At 40.9% G+C, this 22674-nt stretch overlaps 2 protein-coding genes across 4 annotated transcripts in view; both read left to right on the top strand.

Moving 5' to 3' along the window:
• The first annotated feature begins 1699 nt into the window (after window positions 1-1699).
• Window positions 1700-6497, top strand: LOC143362019 (uncharacterized). Of its 3 annotated transcripts, XM_076801790.1 has the most exons (7): window positions 1700-1875; window positions 2006-2228; window positions 2306-2479; window positions 2559-2760; window positions 2843-3038; window positions 3117-3202; window positions 3290-6497. In XM_076801790.1, the coding sequence occupies exons 2-7, from the start codon at window positions 2042-2044 to the stop codon at window positions 5883-5885; spliced, it is 3441 nt and encodes a 1146-aa protein (XP_076657905.1). In that variant the 5' UTR covers window positions 1700-1875; window positions 2006-2041; the 3' UTR covers window positions 5886-6497. The 3 variants fall into 3 exon arrangements, with proteins under 3 accessions (XP_076657905.1, XP_076657906.1, XP_076657907.1); XM_076801791.1 differs by lacking the exon at window positions 1700-1875 and having other exon boundaries at window positions 2081-2217; XM_076801792.1 differs by lacking the exons at window positions 1700-1875; window positions 2006-2228 and having other exon boundaries at window positions 2374-2496.
• Window positions 6498-6808: 311 nt separating this feature from the next.
• Window positions 6809-22674, top strand: part of Mesr6 (misexpression suppressor of ras 6) — an 832393-nt gene continuing 816527 nt past the window's right edge. Inside the window, exons 1-3 of the mRNA XM_076802429.1 lie at window positions 6809-7205; window positions 7433-7578; window positions 8698-8847. Coding sequence (XP_076658544.1) covers window positions 7146-7205; window positions 7433-7578; window positions 8698-8847 — 356 coding nt within the window. The 5' untranslated portion in view covers window positions 6809-7145. The remainder of the gene's footprint in view (window positions 7206-7432; window positions 7579-8697; window positions 8848-22674) is intronic.

Here is a 22674-nt window from a genome sequence, read left to right as displayed (position 1 = left end):
AAAATAATGTAATGAAATGAAAATGAAAATGAAATAGAAATTGATTTTCTTTCTTAATATGTTTAACAGGTTGAAAATAATGTAATGAAATGAAAATGAAAATGAAATAGAAATTGATTTTCTTTCTTAATATGTTTAATAGGTTGAAAATAATGTAACAGTATCTTGAAGTTTTTGCGTTGAACAGCTCAATTATCGATTGGAAAGCACTTATCGAAGCTCCATCGATCCATTGTCGAGGACGGAAGCTAAATTATAAGTTGCAATGCTCGTTCGGAGAAACGATCGACAGGAATATTTTTGGCATGATCGTTATCGAGGAAGATGCGTGTACGCGCATTTTTTTCTGCGACCCGATCGCTCGGAGGAATTCACTTCAAGATTCGCGCACGCATCGTGTCGGAACGTCGATTCACCTTGATTATTTGAAACGTGGCTTCCGTGCCACGACAGAAGGACACGTCGCGCGTTTTTTTTACCCGTCGCCTCTCTTTTTTTTCCCGAGACGAGATAATCGATCACGCATTCGAAGGACTGACTCCGAGCTCCGTCCGAGCAAAAATTGTTCGCGGTTTCTCGATTTAGAAGAGACGAGCCGTTGAAAGTAAACCGTGAGACGCGGCATCTATCATGGTTGATAATTCCCTGTTGGATGTTATTAACTTTCACCGCCCCCGTAATTAATGAATTCATTTAATGAAAGCATCGAACGATGACACCTTCTGGACGTTGATGGGGAAAGTTGGAAATCTACGCTTCGCATATAAAGTTGAATCCTAATCGGATATGATATTTCTTGCGGTTATTCGTTATATTGTTTCTCTTATTATTGATTAAGTAATGATAAATGTTAATTTTATAGTGCCCTCGCAGTATTTTGCTTTTTATTTTTTGAGCGATTTGAGGGAACGAAGGAAATAACGTAGTATAACTAATGGAGGAAATGAACTAATAAAATGTAAATTTGACGTATAATTAACGTTCCCAATGATTCTTGTCTATACGTTTATAAGGCGTCTAGTAAATGCGGACAAGAATCAATTACTTTGTAAAATTTAAAAAGAGCGCGTATTGGTGTGGCGGCGAAACCACCAAGCTTGTAGCCGATTAGTGTTCTGGATTCCTCCGATGGGTGGCGCCATGTACATCTTCCGGCAAAATCTGCAAACAGCGCCATTACCTCGTAGTGGCGAAACGCCCAAGCTTGTAGCCGATTAGTGTTCTCGATTCCTCCGGTGGGTGGCGCCATGTACATCTTCCGGCAAAATCTGCAAACAGCGCCATTACCTCGTAGTGGCGAAACGCCCAAGCTTGTAGCCGATTAGTGTTCTCGATTCCTCCGCTGGGTGGCGCCACTTACATCTTCCTGCAAAATCTACAAACAGCGCCATTACCTCGTAGTGGCGAAATCCCCAAGCTTGTAGCCGATTAGTGTTCTGGGTTCCTCCGCTGGGTGGCGCCATGTACATCTTCCGGCAAAATCTGCAAACAGCGCCATTACCTCGTAGTGGCGAAATCCCCAAGCTTGTAGCCGATTAGTGTTCTGGATTCCTCCGCTGGGTGGCGCCACACATAAAGTCCGGCAAAATCTGCAAACAGCGCCATTACCTCGTAGTGGCGAAACGCCCAAGCTTGTAACCGATTAGTGTTCTGGATTCCTTTCATGTCCTCTCTGGTTACAGTAACTCTATGACTTAACCTTGATGCACTCTACTACAGATGCATTTTGTTAGCGGCATCCGTAGCGGCACTTTCTGTAACATTGATTTATAGTATAAACTGTAATTCACTCCGCGTAAAGTTATAATAATAGTTCATGAAAACTGGATAATTGCTCCTGAGAAGCATTTTATGCAGACGAAGATAAATATACAAGTATGTTACATATATACACTATCGTCTTAACGCATTAGTGCACAAAATATAATTTATGACAAGGGACAAATGAGGTATATAAATATTGTTTGATACATTTAATAGTTATATTTTTAATGTTTCATTACAGTCACATGTAACCAATATAACAGTATTTTGAAGAAGAATGGCTCTTGTTACTGCACATGACATAAATAAAAAACCACGCACACAGGATATTAAAATAAAAGAAGATGTCACATTTTTTCAAATGGGACTTTCTGAAAAAGTTCTGGATGGATTGTTTGCTTGTGGATTTCAGAAACCATCGCCGATACAGCTGAAGGCTATTCCATTAGGAAGGTGTGGATTTGGTAAATACTACTTTATTTAATAGTATTTCCTATGTTTTCAGTAGCTTATAATTAACAATATAATCCAATGATTATAGATTTAATAATGAGAGCTAAATCAGGTACCGGTAAAACCTTGGTATTTTGCGTGATAGCACTTGAGATGGTTGATGTGCAAGTATCATCTGTGCAAGCATTAATGCTAGCACCAACCAGAGAAATTGCTGTTCAAATTTCGGAAGTTTGCTCATCTATAGGATGTGAAATGAATGGTACATTTCATGGAAAAGTTGGTAAAATATTACTATTACATTCAGGAATTGAAATGTGATAATCATTTTATCATTTTAGGCTTGAAAGTAGAAGTATTTATTGGAGGAATGGCTTTAGAAGGAGATAAAAAGAAAGTAAAAGGATGTCATGTGGCTGTTGGTGCTCCAGGTAGAATTAGACATTTAATTGAGAAAGGACTGCTAACACTTGAAAATGTTAGATTATTTATTCTGGATGAAGCAGACAAATTAATGGAAAGCAGCTTTCAGAAAGACATTAAGTTAGTACAATAGGAAAATTGTATTGCTATCAGTTGGCATGAGAAACACAAATAATTATTTGTAATCCTTTAAAATTTTCAGTTTTATTTTTTCAAAGTTACCATGGAATAAACAAGTTATAGCATCGAGCGCAACTTACCCTGGGGATCTGGAAACCTTTTTATCAACATACATGTCTTCTCCGGTTTTAACATCTCCAGATAACGACGGACCAGTACTTATTGGACTCAAACAATTTGTGGCAGTTGTTCCTTTTCATCCAAACGCAATGAAACAGGTTCGATTTGTTTGTGATATCTTATTTGAACGTATTATCACTTTACTAAAAGATACTTATATTTACCTGGTGTATTAGGTCCAAATAAAAGTAAATGAACTGATCAAAATATTTAATAAAGTTCAGTTCAAACAAAGCTTAGTATTTTCGAATTACCAATCAAGGTAAATATGTATTTTAATGTTTTTCATGCTCGCATTCGGATTATATAATGTCTTATATTTGATGCAAAATTTCTTTCTTCATTTCAGAGCACAATCTGTGTGCAACAAAGTTAATTCTATGGGTTTCACAGCAACGTATATCGCTGGAAATCAAGACATGCAGAAAAGACTTGAGGCAATTAGTAAATTAAAAACATTTAAATGTAGGATAATGCTAACGACTGATTTAACTGCAAGAGGTATAGATGCAGACAACGTGAATTTAGTCGTTAATTTCGACTTGCCTACAGACTCAGCTACCTATTTGCATAGAATAGGAAGAGCTGGGCGTTATGGGTCGTACGGTATCTCCATCACAATAATTGCAGAAAACGAACTTGAAACATTCACGCAATTGTTAACTTCAATTGGTGGTTTGAACTTTTATGTACTAAAACTTCCTACGAATCCAGAGAATATTTGGGTTGCTCCCATTAGCACATTTGAAAAAGTTCATGCAGCATCTGATATTAAAGAGAATACACTAAAAACTGATATACCCATCGAAAGTGTAAATAATTTAACTGCAACGGACGATAAGATTAAATTAGAAAACGACAAAAATGTTAAAAATAATGAAGATGCAGGATGTGGAAACAACAAAATTATATATAACGTACAGTCCCAGAAAAATATAAAAAGCAGTGCAATTAAGAATACTAAAAATATCCACAAAAGAAATAAAGTTAAAGCAAGTTCTTCACATTTGGAAACCAGTAGAGAAGAAGACGAAGGAGAGACAGAAGTCGCACATTACAGTACATCGAAGCCAAAGGTTATACATAAATTTAAATTAGACCCTGTTACAGACAGTCCTTCTCACTGGCAAAAAGTAAACGAGAAGACGGAGTTTGAAGTTGACTTGACGGACGTTCGAGAGGATGATCTATCTGATGCTGATATTGAAAACATTATTGGGCATTTAAGATATGATTATCCTGTGAAAAAATTAGAAGCCGAATCTGCTGTAGATAATGTTACAAATACTGAAAATGTAATGACTAACGGAACTGAGACACTGACAGTGGTGCAAAATGATCAGGATGAAATAAACCAATTAATTAGCTGTTTCGTTACCTGTGTGACAGAATTAAATAAATGTAATAATTCTGCAAAAGGAAATACAGAGGAAGCACAAATCATGCAGGCAGACGCCTGGAAGCAAAAGTTGAATATTGAAATCGGATTATTGAATTACATGGTGGAAAATATGGCGGAATCTATTCAAAGATCGATATATCTCGAGTATATTCAAGGGCTCAAAACATTCTTTACTACACAGAAACATGCTGTTATGTGCGTTTACCCAGAAATACGGAACGAAGACGAAGTAAACGATACTTATTTGTATTCTGGATCTTTAGGTGGAGATTTATTGCGGGTGTATAAAGAAATAGAAGACTTCAAAAGTTTACATAGAAAATCTGACAGAGAGTTCTACGCACACTTTCCATACCCTGTTAAAGAAGACGAATATATGCCGAATCTCATGCTCACAAAATCGGGTATAGAAAATTATCGCAGCGCATTGCATTATTTGAGGTCAACTCCTTACCCTGCTGAAACATTAGGAGAAATAATAAATTTTATAGCATCTCTTAGCGAAACTAAGAAGCATGATGTGATGCTAAAATTACAAGCTGAAAAAGGAAGGACGCTCGATGAATTATTAATGATAGTACGAGATGAAGCAGCAAGTGATGAATTAAGTGAAGACAAACGTGTACAGAATGACGTCGAATCATCGGACAAAGTTGAAGAAGAAGAAGATATAACAATGGACCAAGAAAAGCTGGAACAAAAAACGAATGCCAACTCTGAAGTTTCCATAGAGTACACCCAAGAAAGTCCTGAAAATTATAATTCACAGAATAGTACATGTTCAACTTCATTGAGCGAAAGTAATAATTTTGAGGAACGCGCATCTCATCAGGTAGCATACACAAAGAGCAAATTCCGTAGACAAAGAAGGAGTCAAAGGAAAAATACATCGACCAAAAAGAAGGGAAAAGATACACCTACACCACTTTATGGAAACAATGTTTTCTACAACAACGTTAATACAATTGTTAATAGTTCTGATTCATCCGATAAACAGTCTGACTCGGAAGAACAATTAAATTCGTTTGAATCCATTATGAGAAGTCATGCCAATGTTTCTCCATCGATAGCAAAGTCAAGCTCGCGTGCCAATAATAAATCCGAATATTTTAAGTATTCTTCTAAATTTCAAGAATATCAAGGCCACTCTACTTTTACAACATCAATAAAGGATTCATTGGAGGGGCATTGGTATAATAATTTTGTAACAGACTCGACCGATTTATATAATAGTAGTTATTGGCAACAATCTAAACAAAGGATAGAGCCTACACATATACATCATCATAGTTCTCTTTATAATTATAAGCATAGTATTCCTTGTGTTCCTCGAGAAGACATTAATTCACATTTTCCTAATCAATTCTCACATTTTAACGTACCGGAAAACGAAACTAATCTATATTATCCATCAAATAAACATATTAATGAAGACGAAATGAATATTGAACAATTTCTAGCATCTTTAAGAGTTGAAACAGACTGTTTACACATGGAATTATATAAGTCTCAGATGAATCATGGGTGGTCACAGGATGAATAAAGTACACAATGTAAATTTCAACAACTGAACTTTGCCATGAAATCTATTGTATTATTTTTTAAGATTTTATAAACGATGTAACATATTTGCTCGTGTATGCATTTATACTACAATGCGATTAATTTAAATTGAAAACGCGATTATATTTGTACAGTTATAGGTAAATATATAAAGATTTATAGATCATAGTTTATGTGTACATTATGAGGAATGGGTAATGCAAGAATTATAACTTGTAGTTTTACACAGTGACTGATTTTTATACATTTATAACAGAAATATTTATGTGGAATACAAAAGAGTAAAAACAGAACAATTATCATTTCTAGATTGCGCATTTTGTGCATTTATTACAAAAATAGGTAGGTGGAATTTGAAATAGATGAAAGGTACAAGAATTTGGAGATGTTAATGTATTATTTCGAACGTAGTAGAATGATTAAAGGAAATGCAAGAGACATTTTATTTTACATAAAAATTAGCAGTGCATATACTTTCTTGTGCATCTCGGAGAATGAAGCCGAGCGGCATAGCAAAAAATGCTCGGAACGTCGACTTCAGCATGTTTCAAGGTCATCGAGGCGAGTGGGATGTCTGCCTATTCCACATAATTACCTTCAATTTATTACAATTACTCAGGGATTAAATGAATTTCAACTTCCATTTATTACAGGAAAAAATGTTTATTTCGCATAGAGTTAATTAATACAGTAATTATCAGAGTGCGGATCATACAAAATAGAAAGTCTCTAAGTCAACTGTAAGAAATCGGAGTTAAATAAAAATGTACTTCTGCATAAATTGAAAATAATATTTATAGGGTATTTCACCCACTCATTTCTGTCGAATGCATAAAATCTGCAGTCTACTAATTATTGTATGTATGTATGTGCATTGAAAATGTGAAATATCTTATTTACATATTTGTACATTGCGGGCCGGCTGTGAGTTAGAGGGATCAGGTTTCTAAGGCGTTTCTTTGAAGGGCACGCTAAGGGGGGAAAAAAAGCCACCTTACGAAACTCGTCTCGTGAGAATTTGGGGTACGCGCCTTGTCGTGTCCGTCCTTTATTCGCAAAATAATCGTTTGAGCTGTCCGCCTGGCATACTTCAGTCGGTCACCACGTGCTTTCGCGTGAAGGCGTCTCTTAATCGCGTTCGCGAGTTTCCGTATCGTGATAATTAGTAGGACTATCGATCTTTTGTTTCTTTTTCGAATTTCGTGCGTTCGGGGATATTCGCATCGTGCGCGGCGAAAACATGTTCTCGAGGAAATATTTCAAACGGATCCCGGCTTACGTGGTGGAAGCTCACGACGAGGTGGGTTTTACAATGGTCAACGTTTTCCTTGTTTGTTTACATCTCGACTTGTTCCGTACTTACGTGTTTCCGTTATGGCGCGCTAGAGGCGCTGGTCGTTGCACTATCGCTGACATAAGCTCACGTGACCAGGCATTTCATGCGAAATTCAAACGCGAAAATGATTCGAAGTTTTCGCGCGCTTTGCACTTGGTGGGTCCTGTGAAGAGTTTTTGTGGCTGTCGCAGGTTCTGCCGTTTATCTATCGCTGTTTGGGCTCCAAGCATCTTCCGTTCGAAGGAAACACGTTCATACATCTGGATTCTCATCCGGACATGCTCATACCAAAAGCAATGTCCGCTGATACCGTTTTGGACAAAGATGAGCTATTCAGGTATACATAATACGCTATGTACAAAGGTATTATTCCAATTTTGAATGTGTTTGTACAGTTCAAAGATTGATTTGTTATTTGTTAATCATAGCTATTTATGATGTATATCTACACGATATTGTAGTTGGTTTGCGGTTTGTAGTATAATTATCTGAAAACAGCTTGCAATAATGCAGGTTAAGTACAACATTTAATATACGGAATCATCGTCATTTTGAAGTATTGACTTTTACTAGCATTATTTAGCAATAACTAGCAATATCTAGTGATATTTTGTTACGTTAAACATGTATACAAATGAATTGTTGTGCTGAACAAATCCTTGGCTCATACAATTGTTCATTAAGCTGTAGTTTAAATTATCTTGTCTATTACAGAGTTTTATGAATCTTGGAAGTTTGTTTATAGATATTTATTTGTTGTATAGAGGATTAAATTTTTAGAAAGTTATAAGTTATAAGGTATCTTTTATTATGGTTATGCACTTGTCGTAAAAAGAGCCCCTGTGGGCAGGCAACCATCTGTACAGCGCTGCATGTACGGTCGGTAAGTTAGGGTGCGCGTGATTTGCTCAAGATTCGTATCAGAATTTGTTACTTGTTTGCTTTATGAACAAATAAACTATGAAATAGGTAGAAAATACGAATATTTAAATAATTCTGGTCGTTTAAAAGCGTGTAACGAATATGAACTACGAATTTTCGGTTCATAAAGCTACGATGATGAGAAGGTTGCATCACCGAGGGGTCATATTACGAAAAATTCACTTTTTCGGATAATCTATCACTTTAGTTAATGAGCTTAAATAAGTTTGTATATTGACAATATAATATAGACACATAATTATCTAGTAACTGAGATACGTAAAAAAAACTGAGTTTTTTAATAATTAGTGATCGATTACAAATTTGTAATGAAAACAAACTCTTGATTTTCGGTTAGTAAAAGCACGATGGTGAACGGGTTGCATAGATAAGGGATCGTGCCGTAAAAGGTGCACTTTAATCCACAATTACAAACTTGTTTGAAAGATTAATTTAGCGAAGTAGCAGTAAACGTAATTTTTTTGCGTGACCACCATAATACTTTTGAGATACTTACACTGTGTTTCTGGCACAGTGAAATTAGCATCGAAAATTGGATGTTACCTGCGGCATACGCTGGCCACCTGAGGCACCTGATCTGGGTCAAACCACCGTGGGCAAATCAGATGAACGATGGCGTGACAACCTTCCTCATCGGCAAGCATAAGGACACCGGCTCAATAAGGTATGAGTTCTGGTACACTATATCATTTCATTTTCATCAGGTGTCACACTGAACAGGTAATTGGAGATGTCTCATTAAAACCAACGTTCCTGTACCGTCGTGACCGTAACACGAAGGTCGCCGATAACAATCAAATTGCTATTATTAACCGAACGCATAGCGAATACAGGGTCCATCAAGACCCGTGATAGAAATTGTAATTTACGTTAGAGCAAATGAACTCTTCGATTGAATATTTTTCTTGTCTCTTCAATAGAGTTCATTTCTATTGTTATTCGACTATCATAGACAAATTAATGCATTGTGTGAAAACACATAATGTGTTTATGCACGTTATGGCGTTTTATGTATTACTGCAAGTACAAACAGGTTTAGAACATTCCTCGATACTTGCTAGTTAGACAGGACTGATTGGATTCAGCGTTCATGACGTATTTATGGCATCGCATGAAGTTGATTAATGGAAATCAATTGCACCTCGGTTAATTGGAACCGAAGCGAGATGCCAACAGTTCACGTACATCTCTAAATAGTTACACCAATGCACACGAGTATTCAAGCTTATGCGAGGTCTTAGCGCATCGTTTAGATCAAGAATTATTTTTCACTTGCGAGAGCACTGGTCAAGTGTCCGGTCTCGCAGCGATTAGCATATACGAACATGCTACTTCGTGTACATTTAGGATAGCCGAAGCATAATGTTACATGTGTCCTCCCGTACCCAAGACAAGCATCAGAAAATTGACGACAGGTGGTTGCAGACTTTAGTATCCGGGCGTGGTAGCATCTTACTTTCGTCGGTCGCGTGATTTCAATTTATATAAGAAAACGAAACAATGCAATCAACTGGAGTATCGTGATCATCTTAACTCCGGGGTGACTGGAACTTTGGATATTTTTTAGTTGTGTCTACATGCGAGAGACAATTTACCATGACAAGGAATTCCTCAAATAGGGTAAGGGACTCGGTTACTATGGGGGTACCAATTATTGTGGTACCAATTACACTTATTTTTAAAGCATAATGAATATTAACATGAATATAGCCACAATAATTGGTACCCCCATGGTAACTGAGTCCCTTACCCTGTTTGAGTAATTCCTTATCATGGTAAATTGTCTAAAAATCCAATATATCTTTTTTAATATTCATTATGCCTTAAAAATAAGTGTAATTAATATAGGCTCAGCAATTGGGTCCCTTGCTCTGTTATAGACTGAGGATCGTATGCTTTTGTGAGGAAAATGAGCAGGTGAAAATGGAAACGGTAGAAAGGTGGCTTACTGTGATCGTTAAAAGAAGAATAAAGTTTGTTTGGCTTATGCTTGTTGTATTTGTTGCAGGCAATTTTAGTTATAGAGTAGTCACAGAGCAAAGCAAGAATACGTGGAGTAGTGTGCTGGTACTTCTTGTGTAACCATTTCTGAGGGATGTACGGAGGTTACCGGTCATTTAAGTATTTCGAAATCGGACCTTGTTCGAATAATCAAACTGTTGCAGAAACCATTACGCGCGATTCATGACGCAACGGTGAAGCGCTGAAAGTCGTAACACCGACTGTACCGTACTTACGTACCGTATAATGAAGTTTGAACATGATTCATGTAGTATACGGGTTTTATTGTTCTGTCATGGCTCTTTGTATACGCGTCGCTCGACGATACAAATGATTGCTCCTCCGTTACGAACGGAAGTTCGATGTAGACATTTAAAACATGACGTATTGTGCGGCTTCGACGGCCGTGTAACATCATAGTTTATAACTCGATCTCGCTGTAATTACACCGCCCAACCATAACGCGACACGTTTAACTACTCCTTCGGTAATTTAATTCTTAGCTACTGGAATTCGCCGCTCGTTATTTAACCGACGTCGCTAATTAGCAGGCTGCGGATCTTTTATGCATTTATAGAAGAAATTGGTTCGGTGCAAATAATTAATTATAATCGTATACTGCAACGTTGTTTTTAACGCAACAAAGTCATTAAGGGATGAAATCAATTTTTATTTTATTCCCACAATCAATGCAGAACATTTTCATTCTGCATAAAGATCCGCAATCTACTAATTAGTTTTTAAAATGTACTCTTATTCCTTTAACGATTCCGCTACCATTTGTAGCGTTTTCAAGATTTATACTCGCTTTAACTTTTCCTCGGTATATACAAGAAAATTACTAAGATGCGCTTTTAGATGCAGTTATGCTGTTTAGTTGTGCCTTGGTATTTTCCTCAGAACGCTAGATCATATATTTGCTGATGCTTTGTTATTTTCAACACGTTCGCCAGCAGACGTCACAAATACGTACGACAAATTTCATTTAAAATTAGACTAAAAAATATTGATGTAAGAGCGTGTAACGTTGAAGTTACAGGGACCTGTAGAGAGTTTAGATTATTTATTTGCAACGTCGGGGGCCATACGTTGCGCATGAACGAGACGTCGCTGGCGACATACGTTCTCGAGGTGTAAAAAACTGAAACGGTTTATTTATTAAGGAACAGCGAAGCGTCCCTTTCGTGCAGCTTTGAACCTGTTGGGCAAAAAGCCGTGGTAGATTTTCGGCTCCCCTATTTGCCAGCGTGGACGTCTCTCGTCTCGGGTATCGGTTTACATCGGCGCAGCCGTGGTTACACGCGACAATGAAAAATTGTCACAGTCGGTTAGGCTACTGGAAGGGATAGGACATTGTAGAGAAACGAAGAGGGGCGAGGATCGTCGGGGCGAGGGGGGGGGAAGAGGGTTAGGAAAGGTAAAAGGAAAAAGTGTACGGTAAAGTAGCAAAGGGAAGCCGACACGGTGCGCCGCGGCGATATCTGCCAAGAAACTGGTGGCCGTGATGTAGCGCTCCGCAGGGACTTGAGTTATGTTTCTCGAATTACCGTGGATATATGTCCTGTGTACTGTGAGTGAAGCACGCGAATTATGCCGTTGTCGGGACTCCTCTGCGCACTTGCGCCAGCGATTCCTCGTCAGATGTGTATCGTGATTAAGGGGCTATTCTGCTATATATAGCAGTCGGAAAAAATCGTTTCTTCTTACTCGTCGAACCCTCTCCTTCTGCCATTCGCGCTCGCAAATTCAGCTAAATAATTAGCCGAGATCGGCCCGAGATTTTTGCCCCTCGTGCGAAGGCACGGGAAATAGATAACATTATACAGGAATATTTTGCGCGGTTCAGCGGTACTGTATCGTCCTGCAATGCGAATTTTTAAGGAAGTACATCGGTGCAGTTGCAAAATGGAAATCTTCGTAACCACAGTGGTAGGACGTTTGACCATTTACCTGTGACAAATTTTACTTAAAATTCGACTAAAAAATATTGATGAACATGTAACTTTAAAGTTGCAGGGAGCTATGAAGAGTTGAATTATTTATTTGCAACGTCGGGGGCTCTACAAGAACATGACGTTGCTTGACCATTCACCGTAGATGTTGGAAGAAACGCTTCTAGATATTTTTTAATTAGAACGCGATTACACGTTGCAACTGTATTTTGTCTACACATTTTATTTCGTGCACAAGAAGAGGAGTCTCGACGACTTTCTTGAATTTTGGATATATTGTAACCTAACGCAAATCGTAACCGGTATTGCTTACTTACGGATAAGTAATACGAAGAATGTAGGGGACATTAAAAGTTGCACGGCTCGCATGGAAATTCGAGCCGCTCCGTCGTAATTGCAGGACGAACGGAATTATCGTCGCTGCTGTCCGAGTGTTGCATTCAATAACTTCGCATTTGTTCTCGGGCAGAGAGCCGGCCATAAATATTTGTAACTTGTTCGAAACAGGTGGGGCAGGCCTGGAATTGATTAAACCGGACAGAAGTTGGCGAATCCGATAATTACACTCCGCGTAAGAAGCATTTAATAGCAAGGGGGACCCCGGTTAACGTTCCCGTCGGAATTCGCGGCGTTGACTTTAAAAGGTAACTGGCCCGAACGTTAGTCACCCGTGCGTATGGTTCAATAAAAGCATATTCATCCTAGCGGAGTTTTAATGGTGTCGTGTTTGCTCTCTTTGCGGCGCGGCGGTTTCTCGGTAAAGGATTTTCGCGACGAGACGCGCGCGCGCACGAGGACGGTTATGCGAATCGGTAGCGTTATCCCATTAAAAGGAAGACGCGGGTAGCATGCAAAAAACGAACAGCAACCTGGGAGAAGTCGCCCGGCATCCTGCGGGCCACCGTTCGATGCAAATCGATCGTGCCCCGATCGGCACCTGCGCGTGGGTACATGCGATTACGTATGTATAACTTCGACGAAAAGCGGTCGACGCCATCATATTTTAGATCTTATCAGGGACGGTATTCTGCCCACGGAGCCCCGATCCTGCCGACCAGGCAATTATTAGTAATTGGCAAATTTTTGTCCCCGTCGTAGTTCGCCTTAATGGTCGCGCGTGGATAATGCCCGGCGATTCGGACATTTTGTACCTTTTAAACGGCCACGAACAACCGTCTATATTTATAAATAAATTGTCGCATTTTTCTGCCCCAACTTATAAACGAGATCAAATTTGTCATTCTGCGACGCGATAACGTCATCGACCCAGTTCCTCACTTTCACTTCGTTCCAAAAATGCGGAGGACACGCAAAAAAACTCTTTGACATGTTTATTCCAAGATATTGTTCTTTTCTGCATACGTCTTTCAAATAATTCTGGATCCTTTAGCTGTTCCTGAAATTTATATTGAAAACACTGGACTCGTGTTTTAGTCTCGTTCAATAATACACGTGGAAAAGTAAATTGTATACAAGTTAATGTTGCTAACAAAATAAGACATAAGTCCATTCATCTTTGACCCTCTATAGCTCCGTTTAACTTTGCAGTTACATATTTATATATCAATATTTTCGCGTCCAACTTTATTTTCAACTATAACGCGAGGAAAGCATGTTGTTCTGTTGTGTCTCCTCCACAACCAAGAAAGTTATGCGTCGCCATTGTCAGTTCTGATTTCACGCGTGCTAGAGACATTCGTGCTATTCGTTGTTTTCACGTGACAAAAATTTAGGGTATAGAGCAGGGATGGGTATCGTTGTCTGAATTGGGACCGTTCCCACCTTGGCGCCCACTGTCTCCTTCCCATAAGCGCCGTTATGGTGGGGCAACGAAGACGCGAGACACCAGCGAACGCGACGGAGGTGCATGAAAGAGAGATTGGTGGGGGAAGCAGGCGTTTGAGGGGCCCCTACCGGGCCCATCACTGCTATAGAGGATTAAACTACCTACAAGGGCCACAAACTTTTCTTACAATTCTAATGATTTAGCCGGTTGTAATTTTAGTGATTATTTTTAGTGATCCGTTGGTGTACCGTGGGATATCGGTATGATGTCACCGATCTCGAACACCGGAGCTTATTTGTACACCCAAGACTACAACGATAGTTCTGGTCCAGGTGATGAAAGCCGCATTATTCGCAGAAGAAATTTCTCAATTACAACGGACTTTGATATTTCGATGTTCGGACGGCGGTGGTGACTCTTTTTCATCGTCGTGAAGGGTAGGCCCAGAGCGGTGGGCCCAACCGGGCCGTGGGGGATCGCGACAATGGACAATGGCGCAATAATCTACAATAGAGATCCGCTTGGAGATTCCATGTCGAATGAATAGCGCCCCTAGGACAATCATCTCGTAAACTCGGCTTCCTTGTGCGGGGCCCCCACCGCCCCGCGACTTGTACCCGCTCCTCTGGGCCTGTATTTCACGTTTCGTGGTTCTGAGGACGCGACAATCTGAATCACCTACTTATGCGAAAGTGTCGGCTAAGGAAATTCTCCGTGTGCCGCAGAATAATTTTGACTCTTCGCGAAGCTACTCGAACCGGCGAATGCAGGATTCATCGAATTCTACCCTTACACGTTGTCGATTGATAGAACAGTAATAATTATATTTGTGAAACAATGTACAGCAGTTTCACGATGTTATATGTAAAAGAGATACGCGCGATATTTGCACGAAGTGTGAGAAGTGTCAGTAACTATACCGGTGAAACAATGTCAATCCAATGACACTTTTTTGTTTTTAATTATTTCTTTATGATACTTACATCGTCGCATGTGCGACACTTTTCCGATTAAAATGAGACCAAACAATTGATCGGTACAATTTACAGAATATTTACTTGTTCACTTGTTTAATACAGTGACTCCGTGTAGGTCCTTTTTTAATCTCTTGATAGTGAACCTGTACATACGCATACAGGGTGTCCCAGAAAGAGTGTCGGAAAAAGAGAGGGGTGATTGCTGAAGTAATTCTAAGCACCCTTTCCCATTTTGTGAGACCGTTTGTCGCCCAACTTCGTCGGTAACGTGGCCACTCTACCTTATCGCGAATCTACGGAGTCTTGGCCCACTTCAAACGCTTATATTACCAAATATCCGCATAATCTCGTCAGCTGATGATCAGCGCGCGCAAGATTAAACCTTCCTCTTTCAAACGAGCCCTTTCCCAGCGAAAAATATTCTCATATAAGGACGAAAAGTTGTGAAACCATTTTTCGCCCAATTTCGTCGGTAACGTGGTCGCTCTACCTTATCGCGAATCTACGGAGTCTTGGCCCTGAAGAGCTGTCGAAAGAACACGGTTGCTCGTTCCGGTGAAAAATGGTCGCTGCTCGCGGGACAACGATAGTTTTCGGAATGTGAGGCGCGTGATTCGCGCGAAAGCGGTTGCGCAATGGTTCCTCAGGGTTGTTACGCGGCCGCGCCGCGCCGCGCCGGGTCTCCGGGAGACGTCGAGCATTCCGCGAATTTCTGGAAAAACAGCGTCGATGTCACGAAACGGTGCGATCGAGCGCAATGTCTCCCCATACCGAGTATCAAATGCCTCAAGACTGGACTCCGGCGTCCCGGTTCTTTGAATACCGGTATGGCCGGGGCACGTCGGGGCACGCCGGGCCCGGATTTTGCAGGCTGCGCCGCGCCGCGCCGCGCCGGTGTGTCTTAATCGCGTAACTCGTTTCCAGGTAATGCAACCGTGGCTTATATTTCCTGGCTCTTTTTCCACCGCAGCGCAACGCAGCGCAGCGCAGCGGCGTTTATCGCCGCATCGGCAACGTCCGCGGAAAGTTCACGGGTTGCGGAGCACGAATTGCTCCTCTTCAGCGTCGCGGCGTCCCTTCGAAACGGCATCTCTGTTGCGGCGCGGGGCTGCTGAATTATTTACGGTTTACGTTCTACCGTAATTTAGATAATTGCCGGCGGAAACGATCAAATTCACACGGCCAGTCCGTTTTTAATTGGATCTCCGCGTCCCGATTGTCGAAGATTATCCACCCGTTGATTGCGTTGCGCCCGAGATAATTGAGACACGTTGGAACGGTCATTTTTCTGTTTCTCGTCGTTTTTATCGTTTCTATCTCGCTCTTCTCGGACGTCGTTAATCCCATTCAAAACGACTTTTACGCACCGTTCCTCATGGATGTGTTTCGCCGACTGCGTCGTATCTTTTTGTAAAACGCGAGTCACTATTATAGTGTCAGAAAAGAATAACAAATTATAGTGTACGGTCCAAGTGGGCACGGTTTGCCCCACGGGGCATTGCCCCCGAGAGCAAGATAACCACGCCTACTCGGAGCTGACGACGGTGTTGCCTCGGTAAGGTCGACTCCTAGGTGAAAGTTAGAGGTGTCGTCCAATTGGTAGCCCGATCCCGTAGCATCCATTGGTCGACAATGATGCACTTTCCAGGAAGAGGTGGCTCGGCTGACATTACAGCACGAGGATCATCCTGGTGGGAGAGATCACAGTGGGTGGTGGATGCAATCCTCAACCATCGCTTTTCATCCTCAGCCACTTTTCTTTCGATTGCCATCACAAGCTTCGACTGTCCCCATCGACCTTCCAGGTGGGACTAGCGGAAAATCATCGTGCCTTAAATTCCAAGTCTTAATCAAAATCTCTACCAAATTGCAATCAATTATTTCATCGAATGACCCTATGGTACTGGTCCATCAATCTTCGTCAGAAATTCCATTTTTCTTGTCGTCTTTCTTAATCGTGCCTCACGCGTTGCGAAGGGACTTATCGCTTCCTCATCGTTGACGTTCGCCAGAGATTCAATAACTTGAAACTGTCGCGTCGCATACGTCTCACATAGTCTGATTATGGCGTTCCAATTATTTTCCGCAACAGTTGGCATCCGATTCCGTCGGCTAGTCCATCCATCATCATTAGATTGCAAGACACAGGGGCGAGATAAAAATGTCTTTCTTCCTTTAATTCTTTCATTATGCTAAAACCAGTACGCTACTGCCCTCAAATCTTTTTAATATGTCCACTGCTTTAAATTCTGCTTACCCATTTTTGTCACGAATGCGTAAAATCCGCAGTCTGATCATCATTAACACGTTCGCGGTACCGACAGCTAAGGTTGTCCTAACTAACTGTGTCGTCTATTCCTAATTTTCAGCTGTCTGCGTATGCAGTAAGAGGATTGAGAAAGTTTTTCCTTCCGACATCTCAAAGGCACAAGTTTATTCGGTCGAATTTCTAAAAAGCTATTAGGTTGGCAAGAAAGTAATTTCGGTATTTTTAGGTGAAGTAAAATCCAATTTTTTTATCGAAACAATGAACTGTAATCAATAAAATATTTTCCATCTTGTTCTATGATCGTTTTCTGGTAGCTTCATAATTCCGCGCTCATAAAACTTCTGATCCTTTTCGGTGAAAAACTGATCCAAGTGCGATTTCAGACCATCATCATTAGTGAAAGTTTTACCATTCAAAGAGTTTTGTAAACTTCGGAATAAATGATAATCTGATGGTGCAATGTCAGGGCTATATGGTTGATGTGACATCACTTCCCAACCAAGCTCCGATAACTTTTCACGTGTTACCAAAGATGCGTGTGGCCTAGCGTAATCATGGTGGAACACGATTCCTTTGCGATTTGCCAATTCTGGCCGTTTTTCTTTGATTGCTATGTCCAGTTTTGTTAGTTGTCGACAATAAACATCTGAATTGATGGTTTGGTTCCTTGGGAGAAGCTCAAAATACACAATACCTTTGTAATCCCACCAAACTGACAACATGATCTTCTTTTGGTGCAATTCAGCTTTCGGTGTGGTTTGGGCTGATTCATCACGCTTCGACCATGATCGTTTTCGAGTTGTGTTATTGCAAACAACCCATTTCTCATCACCAGTGATGATTCGCTTCAGAAAAGGGTCGATCTCATTTCGTTTGAGATGCATATCGCATATGTTGATGCGTTGCGTTAAGTGAATTCCTTTCAATTCGTGTGGAACCCAAATATCGAGCTTCCTAACGATTCCGAGACTTTTTAAACGATATTCTATAGTTGTATGCGAGACATTTAACCTGTCTGCAATCTCTCGGACAGTTATATGACGATCCGGTTCAATAATGGCTTTCATTTGGTCATCATCAACTTCAGATGGTCGACCAGAACGTTGGTCGCCTTTAAGTGAGAAATTTCCAGAACGGAATTGTTTAAACCAATTCTGGCACGTGCGTTCTGTTAAGCAATCCACACCATAAACTTCGCATGTATCTTTGCGAGCCTCGGCAGCTTTTTTACCTCTACGGAAATAAAAAAGCAATATGTGCCTATAACGTTCGTTTTTGCACTCCATGTTCAAATTGACACAGAACTAACAATTTTAATCAAAATTACGTGTAATTTGCTTCAAAAGAAAACAAATGCAATGTTAACAGAAGTCAATCAAAGAAAACGTAAAGCCATCTATTAGTGAAAACCGAAATTACTTTCTTGCCAACCTAATATTACTTCTTAAGGGGGCCGGCAGGGTTTGAAATCCATATACGTATGCATGGGTCAAAACCTTTTCAAACTATCGCTTCAATATTGCAATGAGCAGTTTAGAAGTGGTCAATTGTGTTTCCGAAAAGTCCAATCTATGTCTGTATAGAGCCCAAATTGCGAATTTCTACCTCATCGTGGAGTAATTTGTAATATTCGGCAGAAAATTCGAATTCTGAAGCAAGTATGACGTCACAAGATGGCTGCCGCTGAGAGATTCTCTTAATTTCGCGAGATTTAGTGTTCGTATCGAAAAAAGGGCTCTATACAGACATAGCAAAGACATGTACAAACACGGTGGTATGCATTTTTAATTGATTACTTACTTATTTAAGACGTAAAATGTCTAGAAAAAAAGGCATAGCGTAACATAGCGTGACAGTCAAGGCCAAATGCCTGCCGGCCCCCTTAAATGGTGCCCACTTAGTTTTGTAGCCGACTGCGTGTCTCGTTCCGGATATGGAATGACGTTGGTATAGAATATAGCGGCGGTGATAAATTAAATGACGATTTGCGACTACTAATTTCAGCGGACACGCGGCTTAAGCGTTCGTTCGCTGGACCGATCACCCTATAAGTCGGTCTATAAATTTTGCGGAGTGAAGGGGTCGTTTCGGAACTAGGCAGGGTATCGTTCGGGGGCGGCGTAATCGAGCGAAGGGGGAGAAAAAGGAAAAAGGGTGTAGCCTGAAAGATTGGCCGAGGTGATGGCAGGTCAGGGCCGGAAGGTGGCGCACAGGAACACGTCTCAAGTCGCAGGAGCGTGGGCGCCAGCTGGCATATCACGATCGTCGTCAGGTTGCTCTACACATATCGGCGCGGTTCTTAGCGAAAAGAACAAAAGGGGCCGCCGGTGACGTCGACCAATCGGGAACGGAGTCGCGGCACGACTCGACCCGACCCCGAGGAATTAGCAGCGACCTCGCGGCGATCGGTTTCTCGATCGCGATCCTCCTACTCCCTCTCCGTGCTCGGCTCGGCCTCTTGTTCCTCGGCCGATTGATTCGTCCTGGCTGAATCCTAATTGATCGTTTGCTATGCAACACTGACGCCACGTACTGCTCCTTCTACGGTTTTCCGCCAGCGGATTCGTCTTTGCTCCTCCTCTCGATCAGGCTCTTTCGTCCTCGAGATCCTCTTACTCACGAAGCGGATCGGTTTTATATACTTTTATATATTTATGTGAAATAACATGTCAGCTGTGCGTTGACGAGTATATCCGTCACGGAGAAGCTACAGTATTTAGTGTCACGACAACTGTATCGCGTAAAATTCAGTTAGCATTTGCTATATAAATTGTAATTCTAGGAAAAGCTAAAATATATTCGGGAATTTCAGAACGATATAAAAAATTATAATAAAATTGCCACGGTCCCTGCGAAGCTAGAGAGGGATCTCTAGCATTCCGAATATTTTTTAAAGTAGTCAGTAAGCAAAAATTAATATCTATTCATTGTCATCCGTAATAGTCATTCCCAACCAAAATTTGTTAATTGGATGTATTACCTCTTACACCATCATTTTTAAATTTTGTCTAACAATTCTGATGTCTGGTTTCCGTAGCACAAAATGGTGAATTGCTCCATTAAACTCTGTATCGATCAATTAAAAATCTCTAGGGTCACAAGCCGTTGCTACACCTAACACACAAGCTGGCACTAATTTGTCGCTCGCGGTAGAAAAAAAAAACGCGAGCAGAGCTAATTTCGGGTGACTGAACGAGCGAAAAAAATGAGTAAGTATGTCCCGCGTCAATATCCGGTACAAGTATGCCGTATTCAGGTCGCATGCCCGTGCCACGTTTACAAGGTGTAATATTCAAACACATGTAGCGAATTCCCTAATTAGCATCGTGATTGTATCGTGGAATAAATAACCGGACAGTCTTGTAAGCGGCATAATTAAACACAATATTCTAACATCGTTTGTCAGAGCGGCAACGCGCTCGCGGTCTTGTTTCGTTCGGAATTTAGTAAGTGCTCGCATGGTTGCTTAGGCTGTCTCGTTGCGAGATCACGGGTGAAAAACTCGACTGGAAAAACTGGCGAGCGCGGCAACTTGAATGACAATTAGAGCAGGATCGGATGGAATTTAGGCCGCTGGGCCTGATCAGGCACGCACGCTTAGCCGGAAGCCTATTAAGCTGGAATTTCATAATGGGGGAGTGCCTGTTGCTGTTCGCTATGGTATCGATGGGTCACTTTCGCTCGTTACGACGAACAATCGGCTTCTACGCGTTCCAATTAATTGCTCATCCGTGTGCCTTTCATGCAAATTCTCCAGGCGAATTAGGAAACTAACAACTGCTTAAGTAAAACAAAATTTTTAATATACCACGTTTTCAAGACGGACTGAAAAGTAGAAAATAATTTTTTTTAGTCCCATCCCAGTTTGATTCTGAATTTTGAATAGCTATGAAAATATTTGTAGGATTTTAAAAGAAGATAACGCAAGATAATAGTAAGGAGTGTAGAGTTCGTATGTAGTAAGGAGTAACAGTCATTTGCAGTGCAATAAAATTGTCAGTGACTTAGGTGAACTATTCGTGCATCAATTGTCTATTGCATGCGCCCCACGTTTTTCGTTTTAGATCTTACAAGTATTTTAACCCTTTGCACTCGAGTGGTGCGCCACTGAAAATTGTTCTGGCATTATTTCAAAGAAATGACTAGCGTTTAAAGTTTCGAGTCTCTAGCTCATCGGGAAGTTAGTTTAAAGTCAATTGCAAAATTTGTGCCGAACAGACAAGAGAGCGAGTTAATAAAAACGTGGCAAAATTTTTCTACCATAACTGGTACTGTTGACAAAAATTAAATTTTTAGTACAATTGGTTAAAAGTGCTATGAAAGGTTTAATAAAGGGGGACAAATCGTATTTCTTAAATTTTATCATAAAGATTAGTGGTATATTAGTAGTCGTAATGTACGTAATATCACAAAATTATTGAATTACCTGAAAAATAAGAAACCGGCTAGGAAAAATAACTTTTGCCGAACCCCAGCGCAAGAGCTTTGTTAATACCGAAGAAAAAGGAATGGAAATTCGAATCGTTGCGAAAGCCGTCTTCGTAGGATGCGTTTCGAATTGCGTTCGCTGGCACTGCTAAATATGTAATTCGCCGTGCATAATTCCCCGGGTAATTGTACCCGTGGAATGGCCGCCAATTACAACGGTCTGCATTTTTGTTCGCCATGGTGTTCCACCGATACGGCGGCGGCCGGCCGAGGTATCATTCGCACCATAAACACAACTTAATTCTGCGCACCACGGTTCAGGGGCAGATGCAGGTATTTACCGTCCGTCACGATCCCAATCCTCATCGGCGTCGTCATCATCATCATCACCATCGTCGTCGTCGTCGACCTCCTCTTCATCATCGCGATGATCGTCGTCGCCGTCGTCCTAATAATCATCGTCATCATCATCAACCAGATCAGATCTGCCGGTGAAGACAGGTATCTTCGTTCGGGAATCTAAAAAGGACTCATGCGAACGTAATACCGAGAATCGAATGTAATTGGGGGAGGAACGGCGAGCATGCTCGCGCGCGATGCTCCCGGCCTACCCGCAGTTCCACATTATTGTTCGCATTATAAACCTATCCGTAATTTCTCGGACTGGATGGTCTCGTGTTCGACGCGAGTACCCTACTTATCCAACATCTGCTTGCTTCAGCCGAAAGATCAACCGTTTCCACCGTACCGTTTCTCTACACGCGTGCATAACCTCCGACGTCAATTGCGCATAATTTGCCTCTCAATTTTTCGGCACAGACATCCGCGTTCTTTTTCGAACGCGAATAACTGCACGGCAATCATGGTAAAAGTCGCGTGTACCCCTCCGTCCATTTCGGTATCTGGAATTTCGGCGCAGGGGAGGACGGGCTAATGACGGCCACTTATCCGACAATTATAATAAAATGGAAATGTACGGCGAAACATTTAAACATACGTTTCGCGAACTTAAATTATTCGTACAGTGAAAGAAATTAGTTTCGTACTCATCTAAGTAGTCAAATTTATAAAAATAAAA

Source organism: Halictus rubicundus, chromosome 16, assembly GCF_050948215.1.
Source record: "Halictus rubicundus isolate RS-2024b chromosome 16, iyHalRubi1_principal, whole genome shotgun sequence".
NCBI lineage: Eukaryota > Metazoa > Arthropoda > Insecta > Hymenoptera > Halictidae > Halictus > Halictus rubicundus.
This window is presented reverse-complemented; position numbering and strand designations above follow the sequence as displayed.

Bases quoted from the DNA above. Each gene is read 5' to 3' on its own strand.
- LOC143362019 (XM_076801790.1), top strand. From the start codon at position 2,042: ATGGCTCTTGTTACTGCACATGACATAAATAAAAAACCACGCACACAG. The intron at 2,480-2,558 runs GTACATTTCATG...TTATCATTTTAG, and splicing joins TATAGGATGTGAAATGAATG to GCTTGAAAGTAGAAGTATTT. The intron at 3,039-3,116 runs GTTCGATTTGTT...CTGGTGTATTAG, and splicing joins ATCCAAACGCAATGAAACAG to GTCCAAATAAAAGTAAATGA.